At 40.2% G+C, this 23,064-nt stretch overlaps 1 protein-coding gene across 2 annotated transcripts in view; it reads right to left on the bottom strand.

The window, feature by feature from the left end:
- Positions 1-23,064, bottom strand: part of vps9d1 (VPS9 domain containing 1) — a 40,792-nt gene that overhangs the window by 5,755 nt on the left and 11,973 nt on the right. The window contains exons 3-15 of one of the 2 annotated variants that reach the window (XM_031868160.1): positions 16,474-16,677; positions 16,140-16,305; positions 15,486-15,600; positions 12,971-13,033; positions 12,509-12,561; positions 11,265-11,352; positions 10,856-10,941; positions 9,049-9,197; positions 8,245-8,607; positions 7,964-8,093; positions 5,521-5,726; positions 4,547-4,631; positions 924-1,028 (exon numbers count right to left, since the gene is read on the bottom strand). In XM_031868160.1, coding sequence (XP_031724020.1) covers positions 924-1,028; positions 4,547-4,631; positions 5,521-5,726; positions 7,964-8,093; positions 8,245-8,607; positions 9,049-9,197; positions 10,856-10,941; positions 11,265-11,352; positions 12,509-12,561; positions 12,971-13,033; positions 15,486-15,600; positions 16,140-16,305; positions 16,474-16,677 — 1,813 coding nt within the window. The remainder of the gene's footprint in view (positions 1-923; positions 1,029-4,546; positions 4,632-5,520; positions 5,727-7,963; positions 8,094-8,244; positions 8,608-9,048; positions 9,198-10,855; positions 10,942-11,264; positions 11,353-12,508; positions 12,562-12,970; positions 13,034-15,485; positions 15,601-16,139; positions 16,306-16,473; positions 16,678-23,064) is intronic. The other variant, XM_031868161.1, reaches the window with a different exon arrangement.

The raw sequence follows: 23,064 nt of genomic DNA, 5'->3' as shown, positions 1-23,064 counted from the left end.
ATAAATATATTTGAAAAAGCCCTGCAGACACAGAGCATTACTAGCATTCATTTGGAGTCGTGTTTCTGGTCGACTGATGGATGCAGGTCCAATAATCACTCTGCTTTTAGATTTGCTTGGGTCTCCACCAACTCCTGAGGAAAAGATCTGGTTCTTTAGCAGCTCTAACTTTGTCTGTCTTTTGTTTGGTGCTGGGCAGGTAGTGGACATTGAATTTATCAGAATATTTTTACTGAAAACAGCTACCTGCTGCTGGGAATGGGTGGACGATAGGGAAGTACGAGGGCTGGAAAACCAAAACAAAGAGGTAAATGACTATAAAATACTGTGTAAGACAAACAGCAAAGGGATAATTCTCTGTGGGTTCATTGCTAGATAGACTGCCTGCTTGTTTTTCATTGTTGTTAATAGAAATCCCATATCCACAGACAGAAAGGGACAACAGGGAAGTGACGGGACAGTGAGTGAGTGAGTGAGAGGGAGAGAGAGAGTGAAATGCTGTCACCATTCAAGGACTTGAATCATTGAGCAAATCACTGTTACTGTTTATTTAACTTGAAGCCCAGTACTCATAAAAAATTAATTAAATTAACCCACATACAAATTTCTAGGACTGTACCAAATTTCATTGTTTTACTTTACAGATTTGAATGATCCTTTGTTTCATAACCACATTTTTCCACCACTACGACTAGTGATGAGTGTTGTGCAAGCTGACAGATTTCTCTCAGGCTAAATTTAGGCATGTTCACCAAGTACAAGGACATCTGTCAACTTCTTCTTCGACATGAGCAAAGGGTATTGTGTGGGTAAACATTCCTTCAGAATTATGATAAATCTACTTGGACAAACTTTTGTGCAAAATAAAATTAAATAAAAGGCGCTCGTCAGTCAACCATCTTTTTCTCATCATGATGACTCACCCTTCATGAATGAACTCCTCCAGAGCGGCGCATTCGGACACCAGCTGAGGACACTGGCACCGCAGAGCCACGAAGGACAGGATGGGCAACAGGTCATCCGCGCCGCTGGCAGACGAAAAGGAGGAAGCGGGCGGTGAGATCGAGTCAAACAGGAAAAACCGAAGTAAATAAGAGAGTGACATTTACAGAGTATGATGGCGTGGGCTCCCCAGGGGAATGCATGGAAACTAAATACAATGTAGCTCTTAATGGGATGCGTGTTCAGGGATGGAAACGATAAAGCTCTCTTTTCCCTCTCCCCGAGATCTGTTGGGAGGACAAATTGCTGCCTTGGAGATGATGACAGCCCGATAGCATTCTCTCTGTGTGCAGACAGTGACCGTTTGTTTATCAGGACTCACACGCAGGGGCTAACTGCTCGCTTGCGTGAGAAGGCCTCGACTGACCCCGGCTGCGTGCAACAGGATACTCTCCTCCTGCAGGGTTCTGGAAGGTGTGGACAGGCTTGTGTAACCGTGGAGAGTTGGACCTCACACACGCGCACAAAAAATCGCAACCCTGTATTATAACCTCGTGAGTTCACCGCTGTAAACACAAGACATCGATCCTCTCGCACTTAAAACTGGCGTCACTGCATTCCAAGTGTAAAGTATAAATACAGATCTCAGTGAGAAGATTGGGCTCCATTATGGTTTTGCAACGTACATCCAATGTAGTGGAAGATGTCAAAAAGCAGCAGAAATGCAAAGGGTGGGGGTGGGGGTGTTCTTAATTAACAGAATACAGCAGGGAAAGTGGTGACCAGTTTAGCAGCACAATGGCAGAGAGAAAAGAAAGGGAAATGGACAAAAGCACACGAGAACAAATGAGCTCCCGGTTGGTCAGGGACAATGACCTGACGAAAATGGAAACGCCGGCAAATGAATAAAGGAGGGCAGCGAGTTCAATAAAGTGCATCTGTGTGTGAGACTGTAAATGAGAAACTATAGTGAAAGGGGAGAGCTATATATGCATTGAAAATACAAGATTCACTAATCCCTGCTGGAATCTGACGGTCCTGGGAACACCGCAGCAAATTTGATGGAGTCGGGCCTTGACCAAAATACACGTTCTGAGAGTCAAAGTGACACGCAGAAAGGCAACATGTATTTAGATGGACTAAAAAAAAGCAGTCACATATTGGCCTGGACTGAGCCGCAATCAGGACAGAAAACCTTAACTGGCACATCGGAGGCAGGAAAGTACACGGTCTAAATTTACCCCCTTAAAAAGGTTTTATTGAATCAGAGCTGGAAGTGGCCACTGGCAAGATTATGACATTCAGAAATGATGAGCTAGTAGTGCCAGAGTTTGTCATTGAAAAACAGCTGTTCTTTTGGTGAAAATCATGCAGCCTGATCAGGATTAAAACGATACGAATCAAAAGCAGCCTTTCCAGAGATGATTGAAGATACAGAGATGTCAAACATGACGCATTCCTGGTGTCAACAATGAAAACAAGAACAAATAGATCGTCTATTCGCGTCCCTTGCGTGGTTTGGCCGTGCTTGACTCATGTCTCCAGGTAACAAAACAAACAGCATGATTCAGTTTTCATTTCGTGGCACTACATGTTGTATATTTTACCATATACAGAGAGTACACATACACAAATCCTTCAAGCTCACAACTGTTTGCTTTACTTTTCCAAGCTTTGAGAATAGCAGTGCCCGGTTAACTCGTCTGGTCTGCCGTCTCCGATCATTTCACGCGTGTTCCAATACAAGAAGACAGATACGGAGCAGGAGACATGGTCTCAGACCTTCTCGAAAAGAGCATTAGTGGATCCAACAAAAGAGGGAAAAAAGGGACGAAAGTGTATGAAAAAAAGACAAGATATCAGATAACACTCTGGAGGAGGAACAGGATTTGTTCCCTGATACTGGGTGTTTGTATAGAGTGCAGTGAAACCCACAGAGGCCTTTTACAGGCATTACTGATGTGCACATATACACATAAAAACCCTTTGGTTATGTTGGTAACATAATCCACTAGCTTCAATTTCAACAGTTTTCAACCCTTTTAAAACACTAACTTTTAAAAGTGGTTGCCAGGCCGACAACCAGCCATCATCTTTTGGTTGTGTTAAAACATGGTTCCTGCCTAACAGCTTAATAATGAAAATGTGACATGAAAACATGTCGTGTGGTTTGTACATGCTTTGCAGTAGAATTCACATTTATTTTTGTTTTTAGATGCTTTAGAAACGAGTCTTAAAAATCTACATATTTTGCAGTCAAATCAAATTGTTTACAGGATATTCAACCTCATTTTCTTTAGAATGTATGTTTTTTCTTTACAGGGCTTGTACAACGGCAATACAGTAGTCCATGAATATGAGATACGAGTTTACAGATAATTACAAACCCTCCTCGTCATTGTGGAGGTGGTTTATGGCGTTTTGCCAGTTACACCTACAGTCTATGGTCATGTCTCTGGGTTACAATGTTGTACCCACTGTCTTTTTGATTCTTCACAGTTCACTTTGTTTGTGTGCCCTCTGGCTTTTCGGAGAGTAATGCAGCGCACAGCGCAGAGAGTTTGAACGCCTGTGCATGCTCAGAACTCACACACTGTCTGCGGAGGCGAGTATAAACAAAGCTTTCCTGTCGAGCACTGCCAACCTTCACTTAAGACTGGCTCTCCAAACAACCCAGAAAAAGCTTATATTCTAGAACTACGATCCACAGCCACCTTGGAACAAACACTAGCTCTGTTTGTTTACAGTAAGTTCAAAAGAAGTCTCTGCTTGTACAACATTGATGCAAAAGTATTTTCAGTCCACTAACTCACAGGTGAGAAATAAACTAAGCATTGATGAGGTTAACTGTAAGGGCAGCACTGCTTCTCTCATGGGTGTGGTTCACGGGATAATGTCAAGCCACAACAAGAATTTTCCCATTGAAATGCGATTAAGTGTGGATGCAGAGGAAACTGTTTTTAGTGAAACTTTGTCTGCACAAACCAATTAAAAAAATGTAGTCCACAATGCCCTGCATGTTCTCCACAATGGGTGCTACAACCCAGTAAGCCTTTGTGTGTCTGCATCATCATGAATTCCACAAAACTTCTTCTCCCCAAGCCCCTCGTTGGGCCCTGGATCTGTTCCAAACCCAGACAGGACGACCCACTTTTAGGCCTGGCCTGGAAGAGACACTATGGGGGGGCAATAGACCTCGCACAACCCCCGCTGTGCCGGGCTTAACTGGGCACTGATGAGATCTGACAGGGCAGCTAACAAGGCAGAGTCCTTACGTGATGTTTGGGTACTTCCACTGGACGGTCTTTAACTCCCTATAAGCACGGAGTCAACAGAGAAAGGGCTCTTATTTTGAAGTTTAATGAGGCGCACTTGGAGGAATTCAACTAAAAAGGATAGCACAACCAGACAGTCCTTCACTGTTCTGTACAAAGTTCTCCAACTGTTGTATTGCATTGTATCACTTTTAATGTCATGAGTCTTATTTTACTGTTTTTTTCCATTTCCCACTAAAATCCCCCAGCGAATGATTTTATATTTGCTGCAGTGACGCCAAACACCGAAACCCCAAAAAGAGTTGGCATTTAGCTGATGATTTACTCACATGGCGGCTGTTTTTGGGGTAGAGTCCACCTCATGAAGGCACCTGTAATCCTCAGCGCAGGCACAGATCAGCCGCAATGTCCGAACTGTAACAAAACATTAGCAGAAAGCAAGAAATATAAAACCTCAGACAATATCTACAATATTCAGAAATGGTTCAATAGGAAAAACCTCTCGCTGCAAGGCGATCGATGACTGCAACAGGAGGGGGTCCCATCATTAAAGATGTTCATATTGATATTGTAGTGTTAAACAATAGAGTCAATAGACAATTTAAATGAACATATTTAGAATTAAATCAACCTATATGTCAAACAGGATAATGTCAACATCATTTTAAAGTGTAATTAATATAGGTTTTTCCAAACTCAAAATTGCTTTAAAGTAATAATACATACAATCCATTGGTGAAAAACGTAGGCTTGGATAACAGACTAATGTCAGAAGACTCCTACGACAAGTCTGGACCACTCGTAAAATGTGCTCATAAGAGAAAGTTGGTGAATGTGGCAACTTCTCCTGAATCACTCGTCCAAGAACCAGTCTGTTCTTGCATGAGCCCAATGATCTTCCTAGCTACTGTGGCTAGCAGTAGCAACAGGTGCAGACTGAAACTCCAAAAAAGAGGTGTGACCACAATCCACTGAGCAAACAATCCCACTTTAGTTCATAGATGTAGAACATCTGACAGCGTGCAGTCAAATTCAAAACCCCTTTATAACTAACTTACTTGTGACACAAATGTAAGACATTTTATTACCTTCTAAGACCTTATTTTTTGTTGAGGGAACTAAATTCAAAGCTTCATCACTTTGCAGATACCTCGAGAATGACAGACTGGATAAGATGACAGTCAGCACCAAAACTGAAGTCATGAGTTGCCTCCTTCGGGTTGAATTGATACTCTGTAAGAGCAGCTATCGGTCCTGAAAGTCAGCTTTGATGTGATGAAGTAAACAACACAATCTGACTCACCAATACATTCCAACTTCCTCTGCGGACAGCAGTCTTTGATGAGAAGCTTGAGCTCCTGAACAGCAGACTCGTAGGGGTAGGAACCCTGCAGTGCACCGGGGTCTCCGGGGAACAGTTTCAAGGGGACCCCAAGGTCCGCTGGCGAAGCATCCTGGTACAGCTTCATACTCGCCTCAAAGGCCTGCTCCCTTTCCCTGTGGACCCTCCTGAGGAAGACAGACACAAGGTTATCAGACAGGGAAGACATTTTAGCAGCAGATGTTTGGGAGTGAGGAACACTACCAGGCATTCTGGAAGAACAACGGTGTTTGCGATGAAGTTGTCGTTACAAAGTACTTAATTTGATAAATTTCAAGCATTCCACATTTTATTATTTTGCCAAGATGAAAAAACATCAAAAGCAATTTGATCACAGGACATTTAAAAAAAAAAAAATACTTTGGTATTCCAACTGGCTGTGTTCATGGGTGGGAAGCCTGTCAGGGCTCTCATCCTTGTGGCTCCACAAGGAGGGGGGGGTGGAACTGGGGGATAGTGTGAACCTCCTACTCTGTGCTGACCTTTTGCACAGCACAGATTTTGACAGAGGAGTCAAAATAAGTATTCTGCCAACCCTGGAAGAAATGTATTATTCTTTTGGCAGTACCATCAGATACGTGAATCCCTGCTGTCCCCACAATGCATTACTGTTTTGGGAGGCTTCCTGCAGCAAACTCTAGATCCACACAGTGTGGCACGACTGACGTTTTAAAAGCTTTTGTACGCCCTTGGTTATTTTTTTATTAGATGAAGAAAATATTATCCTATGTCTCTCAATAAGCACTGCTATATTTATATACAAAAGAAAGAAAAAAAAAGCAACTGGCTTTTTGGGTACCTTTAACAATTTATACCAGCGTACTTTATTGTCAAAATGCATGCCTGCAACGCAAGATGCGTACAGGTTGGCAGGTCTGCTAATATCATTACGAATTGCTCCATTGCATTACAATAAATGCTGGAAACGAGCAACTATTATCAGTTGCACATGTGCTTTTCCTGCAGTGATAAATCATGTCCACATCGAGTGTAGCAAGTACAGAAAATAGCATGACACACATGTGGATGGTATTGAAATATGTCCCGTGAAAATGTGAGAAGCGGTACATATACATTTAGTAGAAGTCAGTAATGGTCTTAACTTTGCAACACAACTGATTATTTTAAAGTCTTTGAGTGTAATGAGAATCAAACCAGCAACAGAAGCTGGGAAGAGGCTGACATAGTTGGAATAGCACTGCCACATGCTGGTCATGACCCACACTGTACATATGGGAAACAAGTCATGCCAAACCTTCATATTTTCTTTAGATGCAATATGATAATAAAGCTTAATTTTTCAATTAATTTCAATACTAAGCATACCATATATTTTAAGATTAATTTCCCATCTACAAGCGTGAGCTTATTTCTGATTCTTGTTATATACACTATTTAAATAAAGCAGATGGCACAGAGTTGATACTGAGTGGGGCTGATTGGCTGTTGCCCTGCTGCCATGTCATTAACTATTTGACGTGTAAGGGCGTATTTTTAAAGAAGACACTAACAAATTTGAAAGTCTGCCTTTTGATGTAGATAGATTTTCTGATTTTGCATCTGCCCAAAAACGTGGTTGCATCTACAAACTGGCATTGAACTGTATTGCGTTCTACAAAGAGGCGTTTCTGTTATTTAGCCTGCCCACATTGATATTAATGGAGTGGACAAAATAATAGAAACACTTGTCAAGACATGTTTATTGCAGGATTGCAGTGTTAGACCAGATGATTTTTAACTAGGTGTACCTCATAAACCGGTAACACATCAATAAAAATAGATCATTTTTCTCAATAGAAAAAAAATCTTGTTGGTCAGAAATATGTTGCAGACATGGAGCTTTTGGCATAGCAATTCCCATTATGTTTAAGCGCTAATCAACAGTGCTTTTGTAAGTGCTGCAAATTAAGATTAAGACAGTGTGCTTGTGTTGTTGTGGAATGTGGATAAATCAGAAAGCTATGCCGTATTGTGTTTCGAAGTGCATTAGCTAACTACAGTAGCTTGCTAAGCCATTGCTAACATTAGCTCGCTAATAGCTTGCTAACTTGTCCCATCATCATTTTAGTTACCAGCCGCACCTCTGGTAGACATAGGAGGCAACAGCCATCCTTTGATATGCTGAACTCAGATGTTTAAGCTAGCTACAGGCATTTTGTTAACGTTTCAGCCCTTGGTAGCACAATGTGGTGGGCGTGGTTTTCAGAGTGTGACGCGTTGCTATCCATTTCTATACTCCAATCGAGGTCTTCATCTAACTGAAGATAATGATGTTGATGATTTGCAAAAGCAGTAAGAAACATTCCATGTTTAAGACAACACTTTAAAGTACAAAGACATGTTAGGTGGATGTAGGCTGCAGTACCTGAAAAGAGCCACCAGGGCGCTCCACAGCGGCGTGAAGAAGGCTTCCTCTATGCTGGCGAGGCACAGGTCTTTAGAGCTGGCTGTGTTTAGACACTCAAAGGATAGCAAACACAGTGACAGAAGCTGATCTGAAACATAAAGAAACATTTATCAACAAACTATTTTACATTGACTGTTAATGTAAAATTCAGCCTTCAAGATTTTCAACAGGAAATTTCTGCTCAGCACAGTAAGAAACTTTCTTCGCACAACCAATCCATCCTTAATCATCGCGCTCACCAATTGCGATGTGAATGTCCTTGACAACGACCTTCAGGTGTTCCGTCAGCGCCCTCATCTCCAGCTCCTGCGCGTTGCCCTCTTCCTGCTCTGATTGCATATCGGGGTCGAAGGTCAGCTCTGAATCCAAGCCGGGGTCGTCCGTGCTGCCGTGGAGCGGGGCCCAGTCCAACTGGGTCAGGAACTGCTCCAGATCCTCGAACGAGTTCTCCCGATCCACAGTCGCCTGCTCGTGAGGCTCCTCGCCTTCCTCGTCGCCATAGTCGGCGTGGAGGTTGTGAGAGCGTGAGGGGTAGGGCGACAAGCCCGTGCTGAAGCTGTGGCCACCGACGCTGCTGCCCCTGGTTGGCCTCTTCTGGGTCTCTGTGTGGTCAATGACATAAGCAAATGTATTATTGCTAATGTAGCACCCCTTAGTGAGTACATAACTTGAACATAACTTGGCTCTTTTAAAATGGCCATGTGGTCTGGTTTGGGGAGCTCTGATATATAGACTAGTAGTTTATTCTCAGCTAAAAGGAAAATAGGAGAAAATATTTTTCAGAAAATTTGGACTTTTCTCTCGTTTTCCATTTGTTTTCAATGACTGGGAAGTTGTCAACTGTTTTCCAGGACGCCTAGGACCCTGAATCTACATTTCAGGCTTTTACCGACACATTTTTAATTCCCTTATTTGAGGACCAAACTAGCGGCCACAAAACAAAACAAAACCAGACAGAAGCTGAAAAAATCCACGAGATAAACATTAACCGGGTCTTTCCTGGATCAACCCAGCTCACCAACACTCCTGGCTCTGGCTCCTACCTGGATGAAGCAGGTTGTGGGTGCTGCAAGAATGCCTCAGGGGCAGGGCAGGACTGTGGGGGGGGCCTTTACTGACGATGGGGTAGAGCTTGTTGTAGACCCGGTACTGGTGTTTCTTCAGCAGTTTCACCACTGGGTGGTCAGACCGGCTGAGGACACAAGACAAATGTTAGTCCATCCTCAACGTGGCCGATTATAGTGTGGCCGGGAACAAACAACACACGTCATATAATCATTTGATTTAAGTGTGTATAGTAACAATCTTGCATCACACTAACTGCAGCAATCACTGACGATAACAAAAGGGAAACAAAAACACTTCTGAACCAACATGTATCGACAGCCAAGCAAGACCGAGTCGACCTTTTGAGCACATCAAAAAAAATCTGTTGAAGTGATTGTGTAATAAAATGTGTAAGTGTGTAAGTAAGTAGACTGTATGTGTATTGTTCCTGATTGATAGTAAAATGGGGAGTAACTGAGTGAAATGCAGGATCAAGCCAGTTGAACACCAGCTAAAGGCTGAAATCTGGTCTGGGACCAGGGGCTACAATCACGTTAACGTGTTACATTACAGATTAGTTTTCAGGGACAAAGTTGCCACGTTGAGAAAGATGTTCTGCAATGTTTGTATAAACAAGGACGTTGGGGGACAAAAACACTTGAACTTCCATTGATGGGAAAGGTCAACAATACAACCACACATCCTGTAATCTATAGCACCATAACCCTCTGAACAGCAAAACCCACCAGCAGGTTTGAAAAGCATGTTTTCTTTAAAAACAATAGCAGAAAACGCCAAAATTACACCATTGATCACAGCCAAAAGCTTAAAAATAAAAAAATGTTCAGCTTTTGGCTGTGATCAATGGTGTAATTTTGGCGTTTTCTGCTATTATGGACCAAGAACATATCATGAGTGACAAACTCCTCCGTCTGGAAAAGCAAACTGAAGATTATCATATGAAAATCGCTTCATTGTACAGGTTTCATTTAATATTTTGCCCAAAATAAATCATATTCAGGAACTACATTTTGTGGGGGGGGGGGGATTCTGCACTCTTCAGCCCAACTGGGAAGCCATGATGGGATTGTCTGAGAGCAACAGTCACGTGACAACCACTCAGTAAACTTTGACTGAACTCAAAGAGGAGAGGACCAGAGAGGTTGGAAAATATTCATATTACAATATGTAAAGCATTTGGAGTTTTTTTTCCGCCAATATTGGTAAATGGACTGTACTTTATCTCTTTTCTAGTCTTCCGACCACTCAAAGCTCATTCACACTACATGTCATCATTCATCCATTCATACACAGATGACAGGGGCAAGGACCATGCATCAGGACTATCTAACATTCATACAACATTCACACACCGTGGGCACAGCTACGGGAGCAATTTGGGGTTTAAGTGTCTTGCTCAAGGACACATCGACATGGACTAGTCTGGGATCAAACCGCTGATCTTCTGATTGAAGGATGACCCTGCTCTACCACTGAGCCAGAGTCGCCCACACTTGTTTCACAGGTGGTAACACTTGTTGGATATGGAAATATGCTGGATATATAGATTACATTATTTTCCAATTGTTGAAAAGTAAATAAATGATCATTTTTAACAAAAAGACATGTTTTGAGTTATCTCTACTTCTAGTCATGATTATGCTCCTTCCATAGAGGAACAGGACTTATATATTGCAGTGAAAAACGAGGCCACAGACAGGAGGAAACAAAATAACACCCTGAAACTGTTTGTGGTTCAGAGGGTTAAACTATATCCTAAACTATCATGTTTCAGTTTGTTACCTGAGCAGGTAGGAGACTAGACCTGAGACCAATGCGTCATCGTCAGGATTCTTTCTCATGTTGGCTTTCCACAGTTTGGGCCAATCCTAAAGAGAAAAAAGTATAAAGGATGTTGGCTGTATAGTTGGCTACTATATCTATAATTTCATAAATGCTGATAAGTTGATTAATTTTAATTTAAGTGATCAAGATAAAATGGATCATGCCAATTGTCTTTGTTTATGCAAGAAAACGATTTACAAGACGCACAGCTGTTTGCCTTGTAGCTTTTCATGTAATCACATATTGAATACTCCAGGTTTTCTCGTCAGACCAAGTTAAGTGCAACTCAAAAGGCATCCCTTTGTGCTCAGGTAACTTGTAATAACATCTTCCATTAGTCTTGACACAAGCATGGTGATTAACTCACATGGTCTTGCTCATATTCCAGTACATTGGTGTAGAGAATACGCCGCTCTTGCTCCTCTGCGGTCATCGCCCCAGATGCTGCAAATCTCCTGTAGCGACAAACAGAAAAGGATTAACATGCAGTTCATTGTCTAAACTGTACTTGCCGACCTCGGACGATCACCCTCATGAGTGTATGAATATTAATGAGTCACTGATGGTTGTATTGGTCATCTATAAGTTATACAGTATATATTGCATGTGTAGTGCCTGAACCACTGAACTAAACACAAATAAGAGAGAAATTCCTGCCGATTTATTGAACACAAACGTGTTGATGATAAAATTGAAAGCCATATAAAGTACCATCATATCTCACTTCCTATCCAACTTAATTGAGGCGTTGTTGAAATGCCCATCATATTTTGAAAATAAAATAAACTAGAATATGGCTTCAACTAATTTTCTAATTAATTGCAATGCGTGTACATTGCACAAACTAGAAGATGACATATTTGGTGAAATGATCTCCAACTTATCATTTCTGTCTGTTCCGTTTGTTACTGCACATCTTAATATTAGTCTTACACATTTCTCTTCATCATACATTGACATCATAATCTTTTAAGATGGCGCTTAGGCCATGAACAGGAACTCATGCAAGTAAGTTTTTCAAAAGATGCAATTCCCTTTAATATTGCAAATATGATCGCAATATCAGTCAAAATAATCGTAATTCGATATTTCTTAATCTTTCTGCCTGTTTTGATAGAACATGTATTTTCTATGGCACATGTTTCCTGGTCAAGAAACACAGATTTTCTTGCAGATGAAAACTACACCTCCGTTATCGTTTGGCCCTCGACTTCTTATGCTTGTGGCCAGCAAGCTAAACAGTTTGGCAGCCATTACTCTAAATGATTTCCAAAACTGACTAAACTCTTTACAAGAGTGCTTTGCCCTCAGATAACATCACAAACAGATAATACCACAGGCTCTTTAAGGAGCACTAAGCACATCAATTTCATTTCAAAGTTTAGGAGACGCTGAACGGAACCAACTTGAGACGGGGTTTTAAGAAAAACTGATAATTCTGTGATAGACTGAATATATAGTTTACAATATTTGTAGAATTATAAGAGTCAATTAAGCACACATCAAAGTCAGCTCCTTCTGTAAATACATCTATTTTAGGAGCTTAAAGAATGAAAGCAGAAGCTAAAAACAGAAGAACCTAATTCAGTGTGTCTGAGAATCATGGCGTACCTGTTGGCCTCCTCTTGGAGTCTCAGTCTTCTCTCCTCCATCTTCCGCTGGAGCTAATGTCACGACAAACATTAAGGAAACCGCCAAGTATCGTAGTCCTCACACAGATCAGCTATTAGTGATCATGTCTGAGTTTAAACCAGACGCATCCCATTATTCTAACTTTTAAAAGTTAGAATAAGATTCCATTCTGTAAATATTAATATTCAACAGCCAAATATTATCATTTACAATTTTTAATGCAAACACCTGTTTAATGTTTGCTATATACCCGTCCCTCCACCAAGCCATCCCCTGACTTAAAGGGATTGGAGAGCTGGGAAAATGTCATCAATTAGGACAAATCAAGTGAAATGAATAAAGCACAATCACAAATTGCCTTTAAGATAAACGTAGAGATTAGTAAAGCCAGCCTTCACCTGCCGAGCAACAAAGAGAGACTTAGTGAAAATAGAAGGATACAGCATCCTGCCTGGCTTTGGCTATGATGAGGTTCTCCATCATCTGCCGCTGGAGAGACAGCGTCTGCATTGGATAAGGGAGAGGAATTTACTTTCCATACATGCAATTAAATATGCCCAAGGAAAATATGTATGTAAAGTTAATAATTATATGAATTGTTTAGCTAAGAAATAAGCTTATGGTCCATTTCTAAACATTACCAGGGGAAACAGTAAGTCATGATTTGTCATTATATCAGGGCCCATCCCAATTCCCATTGGTTAGTAAATGATGCTTCAACTTAGGCTCACTGAAACACAACCACCATGTTACAACCTGCCCTGCAACAAGGAGAGGGACAACACATACACCAAAAGCCTAAATTATACTTCCAACCATTACAGCAAGACTGCACCAGGTCTATAGTGATAGCCGCTACAGTGTTTGCATCTCCTCTGTGATGAAAACAAATGGATCCTGTAAGTCAATATAATGACTCAAAAAATTGAGTCAACATCTCAAATGACATAGCATCTCAAACTGAGAAACTTTCTCAATATTTTTGATTTAGCATTGCAAAATAATGACTTATTAAATCCAATCTCAAAATAATCAGATACTAAGTCAGACTATTGAGAACGTTTTTCATTATTTTGAGAGGCTAACTTATTGTCTTGAAACACTAAGTCATTAGAGAAAGATGCAAAAAAAATGAGTAAAAGCCGATTCTGAATATTTTGAGATGCTAACTCGTCATTTTTAAGATATCGTAATATATTTAATGACGACCAATTGTTAAAATGGGTTCCATAGGACCATTTCCAGACTTCCGGCCACCATATACATGAATATGAACGCTGCCTCACAGTAGAACTGAACTGACACAAACATTTAAGCATTGCCCACTGGTGACTGTGGAGCCACAAAAAGAACACTTGAATAAGCGTCACGCAAAATCTCCGCTCATGTCTATGAATTTGAAAACTTGCAATAAATCTTGCATCAGCTCGCGACGTTAATGCCTATATTGTGCACGCTCTTTCGAAGAACGTTTAAAAGAGTTCAGTGCGACGTTCCCTCCTTGGCGTTCTTAGCCAATTTAGCTCATATTACTTTACCTTTACAAACGTTTTGAGTTTTCTCCAGGAAGCACGGAGCTCCGCTTGACGCCAAAACATGTTCCGTATCTGAATGAGAAGTTAACAATAATTTAAAACCTTCAAACAGAACTCAGAATGGATATTTGACTTAAATTGGCTAGCTTAAGCCGTGGCAATTGGCGTTATCTAAGTAAATGCCTACCGTTACAAACTTAATGTCATGGCTCACGCTTACCATCTTTTTTTCTGACTGGAGATAGTTTTCACCGAATTACGAGAGGTAGAAAAAGTTGTGCTTCAAAGTGACGACGTAATCTGGCGTTAAATAACCTCTTGAGAACAACAGAGGTGTCAGCCCACTCCCCCTTCACTCGGGGATTCATTCATCATCAACAAAACGCGTCGCGCTAACGAAGATACCAGACCGGAAGTACCACCAAGACATCCAAAATAAAAGTATACACGATGTCGATAAAAATGTTGAGACCACTATTGAAAATAAACCTGCGTCCAATATATGTTTAGGCGGTGTTGCCTACTTCCTGTCGAGGAAACTATTAAGAGAGCAATTGCTTGCGCAATGTTTTTTTCATTTTAAATTATTTAAAAATATACATTTCCCCCTTATTAGGATTTAAGGCTTCACCACGTAAGAAAGAGAGGGGAAAGATGGAAGAACCCCAAGCCTTTACCTCCCGCCTTCTTGTTTAACATCACAGGAACCAAAACTAATGGTGTATTCTTGTGTTCTCTCATCCATAGTTATTGAGTTATTTCACACAAAACTACAAATGTCAACCTTATGGAAAGCTGAGGAGATCAACAAAGATATTAGGATACATTCTTTGGGGACCATGAATGTCAGTGTGAAATTTTGTGCCAATCCATCTGGTCGATGTTGAGATATTTTACTGGATAAGTGAAAACTTTGCCCAGCTGGTGGCAGCAGAGGAAAAGGCAGGTGTACACAGTCAATAGGTTTTATCCTCCAGCGACCACGAATGCTTACACAACTCCATGTAATCCATCCAATAGTTGTTGAGATCCATCAATAGAGAAAACTAACAGTTGCCCTTACAAAATGGTAAATATTGATGATCCAGTTTAAGCTCCAGTTTTATCCATTTATCTGTAACGTCAACAGTGTTGCAACAGTGACTGATGACCCCCTGAAGACAGAACGTCTAGTACACACATCGTAGTCACATGATGTTTCCTGCCTTTACGAGTTGAGGAGGATTGCCTGAACACTTCAATGGATCACTCACTGGCCTGTGATGGATTGTGGAATACTGAGAGCCACACGGGATATGTATGGTTATGATGTCCAAAATTGGGTAAAAGAAGGCTGCACTTGAGGAAACCTCTGAAATGGGATGGACCTCGTCGGCCCTTTATGCCCTCTCACACACACACACACACACACACACACATACCAAAGACGTCTTTTGGTGGGCCTGACCAGGTGTGAGCCTCGCCAGACGAGCTTCATAATTGGCTTTCAACTTCTGGTTCAAACGTGACGCTTCTTCAATGGGCGTCAGGTCCCTGCTGCACACACAAACATTTAAGCAAGCAGTGTGTTACTTCAGGTTTGTGTCAAAGGCAAATAAAACAATCTCATGATGGTATAATTATTTTTGAAGCAGCTTTCACTGCTGATTTCACTGATATCTCAAATCAACATGGCCGACATTCTCATAATAAAGCTCAAAAAACCAACGACACTCACATATGGCAACGACAAGATTCTGCAAGTTATATGTGATATTTCTGAGGATATTTTTTGTCACTTTACAATTAACTTGACTCAAAAAATGTACTTTAGGCACAAAAATAATTGAATGCAAATAGGACAGTAAGAGGGAGCGACATTTTTAAAACCTTGGAAACCACCACAGGTCTAAAATGTAGAGAACTGAATTGAAGAAACATCAGTGTAAGAAACGGTTTGCTGCCCTAAGTGGAAACTAAAGCTAATCGGTTGTTGGAAGTCTCTCTTATCCCTGCTGTGTTGTTCACTTTCAGAGGATTTCTGTCAATGAATGGTGCAATATTTGCCATCCTTGATAAAAAAAACTGGCCCCTACTTTTTGCTCGTGTCCTGTGACTCCACTGTTTGCACTCTCTGGAAGACTTCAGGAGGCAGAAAGGGGGAGAGCTCCCAGCCGCCATCTGACAACACCCTGCGGTGACCGGCCTTTGCCGGGCTGCTTGTTGCTTTAACAGGAGTATCAGATGGAGGGGCTGTGTCAGCTGAGGTGAAAACAGAGACAGAGAAGAAAAAGAAATGGTGATTGGCTTAGAGAACCAAATCATGTGGCTATACAATGGCTTAATTTGTGACCCCTGGGGCAGGCTCCAAGTTAGCAGTGATTGAACGGTATGTAAATAAAAGATATGCTTCTGATTGGATGTATTCACCGGCGTTAGCTGCAATGGCAGCTGGGAGGAGAGCGGTCTGTTGGGGCTCCAATTGGCCAGGTGAACAGGAAAAGGAAGCGGAGACGGCGGCGGGGAGGTCGGGGGGCTTGGCTCTCTTCCCCACAAATGACTTGGATCGCTCCAGACACTGCTCAGCCAGCCTCAGCATCCGCTCCACTTCCACCGCGTCCCCGTCCTCTGAGGCTGGGACATAGAACACAGAGAGAGTCACTCCTTTATGATTGATCTGAGGCAGGTCTACTGCATAAATAGCTCATCACGTGGCATCTGAGATATGATTCACTTTCTGCGATGACAATCTACTGTATTCAAGCTGATAAGTTCCCATCTGGTTCAAAACCTCACAGGCTTTTCTCTTGGTCTATACATCTCTTATACAGCACATGATATATACATATAAACATATACATATATAAATATATATAAACATACATATACATATATATATATATATATATATATAAATATATATAACAGCAAATCTTACTTTACTGAAAGTTATTAAGTTCAGTTCTGGTTGAAACTATGAAGAGAATTGTTGATTTGACTTTATGATCCATTTTGGCTTTGACTCCAGACTCTCGCTCATTCCAGGCTCTGCGCCACAGCCTGGAATTCAGTCAGAACCAAATAGACACTCACTCAGGACAACAAGTCACTACATTCTGTCAACACGACAACCACCCAGCTCACCTTTGTTACCGCCGACAACAAAGCTATGAAAGAAACCATCCTGGATTTGCAAGCACACAGTATGAGAGGCAATCTAGTTTTCACCGGCATCCCCGAACAAACCACAGAAGACCCAAAAAATCATCAAAGAATTCATGTCTAACTACCCGCTGTGACTGTCAGCAACACAACATTCCACGTGTACACCGTCTGGGACCAAAGAACAACAATAACCGACCACGGTCAATCATCGCTAAATCTGAACACTACAAACAAAAAGAACAGGTTAGACAACAAGGCAGGCAGCTCAAAGGAACGGACTATGGACTCAACGATCAGTATCCAAATCATAACCAACCCTTTTGTTGAAAATGTATTTTGAGATCATATTCATTTTCTCTTCAGTCACCCAAAGATGGCATGAATGACCTGCGCAGCTCTACTACGAGAAAAAGAACAAGATTTCAGAAGACATTTCAACAATTAATGTGAGCAAAACAAACTAACTACTTCTACTTCATGACAGAATATATTTCAATGGACGATCTAACCTCTTCCATCATATACAACAGAACACCACTCCATCTGGTCATCCTTCACTATGTTTTTACAAACGTGACAACACCCATCCTATTAATACTAAAATTATAGTCATTATTATTTATTACTTCATTAGTATTTTTATTTATTTATTATTTTCTTGTTGCCTGTCCACCAAACCAACCACATGTAAGTACATGTGTACATGAACATGCACATGCATACACATGCATACAAACATACATATACAATTATAATATTTAAAATATATTATTAATATTGATAATGGTCCTGTTTTTTTATTGTATATTATTCATCTATATCATAGTCTATTATATTTCTTCTAGTGCTGGGCAACGATTAAAATATTTAATCGCGATTAATCGCATGTTTTATACCTAATATGAATATAATTCATACTTTGTTGGCATCTTATTCTGAAAACCGGATGTTCGTCTGAAGAAACCGGATGTTGTCTCACGTTAATCTTTCCACTAACTTTCAAAGTCCTTCGCTCGCTCCCGATCTGTGCCGTTTAAATGCGTTTACCGTGAATTTCAGCATATAGGTGCACTAAAATTACTGACTATAGGATGTTTGCTGGCTTTTATCCCATTGTTCTTGTCATCCTCTTGTTGTTATGTATATGTATTGTCTCTTGTCTTTCAATAAAAAATAAAAATAAAAAAAATTATAATAAATTTTAAAAATGCGTTAACGCGCGATAAAATAATTGTCGGCGTTAATTAATGAATGCGTTAATGCGAAATTAACGCGTTAACTTGCCCAGCACTAATTTATTCTAGTCTTCTCCATTATTTTCTTTTTGTTTTGTTTTATATTTTTTGTTTAATTTTGTTTTTTCTGGGCTGATATTATTACTACTGAAGATATTATACTACTGAAATGATTTAGTTACATTTCTGTCACTATCTCTGACAATGTTATATTGTTATTGTGATGTAGATGTTATTATTATTATTACAACTATTATTTTAATTATTATCATTATTTGTTTTTAAACCTGGTAAACATAAATTCCCATCCTGTCCCGCACTGACCTCCCATTTGCCATGTATTTATTAATCCTCGACTAATTATTTATCTTATTTTTTGTCATGAATACATCTTCTGTTTTTGTACTCTCTATCTAATGTGTGTGTGTGTGAGAATACATTTCATGTGCCTAATTTTCGCCCCCTTTGCACACTCATTACTATAATTTTAATTTTTTAATTTGTGTGTGGATGTGTGTATGCATATATATATATATATATATACACGCACACACACACATCACACCGTTCTCCCATACACTGACTACATGATGTTAGCTGGCCTGTATTTCACCGTTCTTGTCGTCCTCTTGTCGTTATGTTTATGTATTGTCTCTTGTCTTGCAATACAAAATTATAAAAAAAGACCCATTTTGGAGAACAAAGTTTGTGGTGCCATTGAATTCCTTTACTGACAGGTGTTCCTATTATTTCACCCACCCCATTTATATCAATGAGGGCAGGCTAAATAACAGAAACGCCTCTCTGTGTGACCCAAGACGGTTTAACGGCACCACATATGACATCCTCCAAAATCCAAATCATGAAGTTGAATCAATAGCTCTCTGACTGTGAGTACTTGTGTATCTATGAATATGCATTATGCGCACATACTGCACACACACAAACACAATTTAAATAACGACCTAGTAATCAAAATTATTGCAATTATAGAGTTTCAGCTGGGAGGGCAGTTTTGAAATTGAGGAGCAAACAGAGTGCAGTAACTATATCAGAGAGTGTGTTTGAGTAGTTAGTAAAAACCAATTGCTCCATAATATTGATGTCTTTGTAAATGTAGACAACAGTGACAGTAAGCTTTCTTGTCTTTAGTCCATTACACTGGTGCTACTCAGGGTAAAGTCAACTTAACTAAATCACAAAAGACAAAGATAATTCAGCAGGATGACCCACGTTTAAAGTGAACATACTTCTGTACACCTGTTTGAAACAGAGCGCAATGAGTCTTAAAACCCAGAAATGAGTCAGCATTTTTGCCCTTCCTGTTCCCCCGTCTCAAAGACAAGTTGTTTTTTGAATGTGTTTTTGGTTAGATGTCTAAAATAAGATCTGTGTTTAACACAAGCTGAAGAGATTTTAACCTTTTGTTCTACGGTATAAAATATGTCAAAGTAAATACTCCTCTGGTGTATTTAGAAACATTTACGTGTCTTGCTGAGTCACCTAATGAGTCGCCGTTGCTCTGTAATGCTTGGAGGTGCCTCCTCAATCTGCTCCTCTCTTCTGTGGGGTACCCCAGGGGTCTATATTGGGTCCCCTTCTGTTTACCATATAGTACATGTGACCTCTGGGAAACATCATACATGAACATAATACGGAATTTCATTGCTACGTGGATGATACCCAGTTGTATATCCCGATTAAGCCTGGCACCACCATTGTTTCGTGTATCATGTCCTGTCTTGCTGACATAAGAAATTGGATGTCAAAAAACTTGCTGGAATTAAATGACTCCAAATCAGATGCTATTTGAACTACCCCTGCTGGCCCCAGCACTAGCTGCATCAACAATCTCTAAGTGAGCCTTATCTAATAATGTTCGGCACGAAGCCCGCAACCTGGATGTCGTTTTTGATTCCGAACTGACTTTTGACCCACAGGTGACCAAAGGTGGTCAGTCTTGCTTTACTCAATTGAGACAGCTAAGCAAAATCAGGTCATTCCTTTCACCTGCAGACCTAGAGAGAGTCATTCATGCTTTTATCTCCTCCAGACTTGACGATTACGCAATGCAATCAGCAGGCAAAACATACAAAGACTGCAATTGATACAGAACGCTGCCGTCAGGCTTTTAACACATATAAAGAGAAGTGACCACACCACACCCATCCTTGCTGCCCTTAAAATTGATTTTAAGATTTTACTGCTTGTTTCTAAAGCCTTGAATGGCCTGGCTCCTTCCTATATCTGCACTCTGCTGATTCCCTATGAGCCTGACCTCTGCCTGAGATCTTCAATTAACAGTTCCAAAGTCACAACTGGTCCCTAAAGTTGATCATTTGCAAAGTCAAAAAATGACCTCCTAACATCTATTACTAACCACTTTTCCTTGACCTCAATGGAAAACGTCATGAGGTCGAAGGAAGATGTGAAAGAGAATTCATAAAGATTTAGCAAATGATAAACGCGGAGCTCAGAGAATCCTACTCCACTTTCACTAAACTACCTAATTATGATGTAACGGTGGATGTCAGATGTTGACGTTCGGTTATATTTAGCTTTTTAACAGTTTAGTAATTTATTATAGGCCTAGATTGTTTTTTTTACCGATGCTGAAATGAGACGACTCAACGTCATCACTATAACACTCGTCCTCCTTTAGCTTAGTGGTGGAGACGTGAGGTCATGCGACTGTGTTGCAGTTCCTTTATAGCCTAACGTTAGCTTTTTACTTCTGTTGATTGTATTCACGCTTAAAAAAATCATAAAGGTTGGGTTCATTTGTGAAGATTATCTTGCTGAACAAAACGTGTAAGTATCATAAACGTTTGTTTGCCCCAGAGCTTATTTTTTGTAATAATCCAAAGGAAAAGCCCTGTTGGCTTTTTGTCGAGGGAGCTGGTCCCATGCTAACTTTCTGGTGGGCCTTTTAAAAAAACATCGTCCCTCTAGCACTCTATGTATTGTAATGTTGCAGTTCCTATTGGTTCCCACAAGAAGATAGTAGAGGGCTGAGAATTATTGATGCCGGTCTACTGCTAATACTATGGTTAGCCACAACTGCAAGATATTTCGAATATGTGCCCATGCTAGTAAAATCACGTAGGAAAAACGACAAATCAATAGAATATAAAGTAGATCTCTACTGATGCAACAGTCCTTACAGTATAAGCTCATAATAAGGAAGGTTCAACTGGATGAAGGCCCTCAAAAGTGAAAGTGTTTTTGATCAATCTGATATGATGCGTTTTTTAAGGCCCAGTGGACAATTCAATTCAATTCAATACAACTTTATTAATCCACAAAGACAATTTGATTTTGGGCAAGTAAAAACAGACAGGAAACAGACATGTACACATACACATGTGCAAGCAAAGGAGCTGTTAAGGACTATGTTGGGCAGATGGTTCAATTGCTTTTTTTAAACAAATATGAAATTAAAATCGTAAGAAGATAATGATTAATATTATAAAAAGTCTGTACAGTATGCAACATTTAGTAAACACACTAAAGGCAAACCAACCATGAGGTTAGATAATCATCATAAAGCATCTCAATATATATATATATATATATATATATATATATATATATATATATATATATATTAGGGCTGCACAATTAATCGAAATGTAATCGCGATCACGATTTTGGCTGCCACGATTAAATGAGCATGATCGTCAGCGATATTGACGTTTAAAATGCGTGTCCTCAACTAACAGTCAGCCGAACACCAGGGGGAGAACGAGATGGGAGGTGTCATGCGCGCACCCTGCAGACTCCGGTATTAGTAGAAGAGTAGAGAGACAGACAACAGAACAGACGGTCACGGGTGTCGTGTGAAAGGTAAATCAAATGTCAGGAGCAGAAGGTGAGGAGCTAGCCCCTCGACAAGGATCATCATCCGTTGTCTGGGCCAAGTGATGTTAACCAAGAACAAATCATATGCACAGAGTGCGTTAGAGTTGTGTCTGCGCCGCATAGCAATACAACTAACTTGTTCAACCACCTGAAAAATCACCACTGCGGTAAAGTCAGCAGACACTCAGATCTCCGTGGTCAACTCAGCAGACACTTACACTTTAGTGCACCTATATGCTGAAATTCACGGTAAACGCATTTAAACGGCACAGATCGGGAGCGAGCGAAGGACTTTGAACGTTAGCGGAAAGATTAACGTGAGACAACATCCGGTTTCTTCAGACGAACATCCGGTTTTCAGAATAAGATGCCAACAAAGTGTGAATTATATTAATATTGGGTATAAAACATGCTACCTGCATCTCGTGAACCAAATGTTATTGCACTTTTGTTCATATAGCAGTACTTTAAAAAATAAAAGTGAGCAATACACTACTTTTGAATTCATTATTGAACTTTGCCATAACAATGCGATTAATCGCGACTAATCGCAAAAAATCCATGCGATTAATCGCGATTAAATATTTTAATCGTTGCCCAGCACTAATATATATATACGTATATATATATATATGTATACATACGTATATATACATAGGTATATACACACGTATATATACATAGGTATATACACACGTATATATACATAGGTATATACATGTATATATGTATATGTATATATGTATATATACATGTATAT

This window comes from Anarrhichthys ocellatus, unplaced genomic scaffold, assembly GCF_004355925.1.
Source record: "Anarrhichthys ocellatus isolate YVR2014 unplaced genomic scaffold, GSC_Weel_1.0 scaffold41, whole genome shotgun sequence".
Taxonomy (NCBI): Eukaryota; Metazoa; Chordata; class Actinopteri; order Perciformes; family Anarhichadidae; genus Anarrhichthys; species Anarrhichthys ocellatus.
The sequence above is the reverse complement of the archived record's forward strand: the minus strand, read 5'-3'. Positions and strand labels throughout refer to the sequence as shown.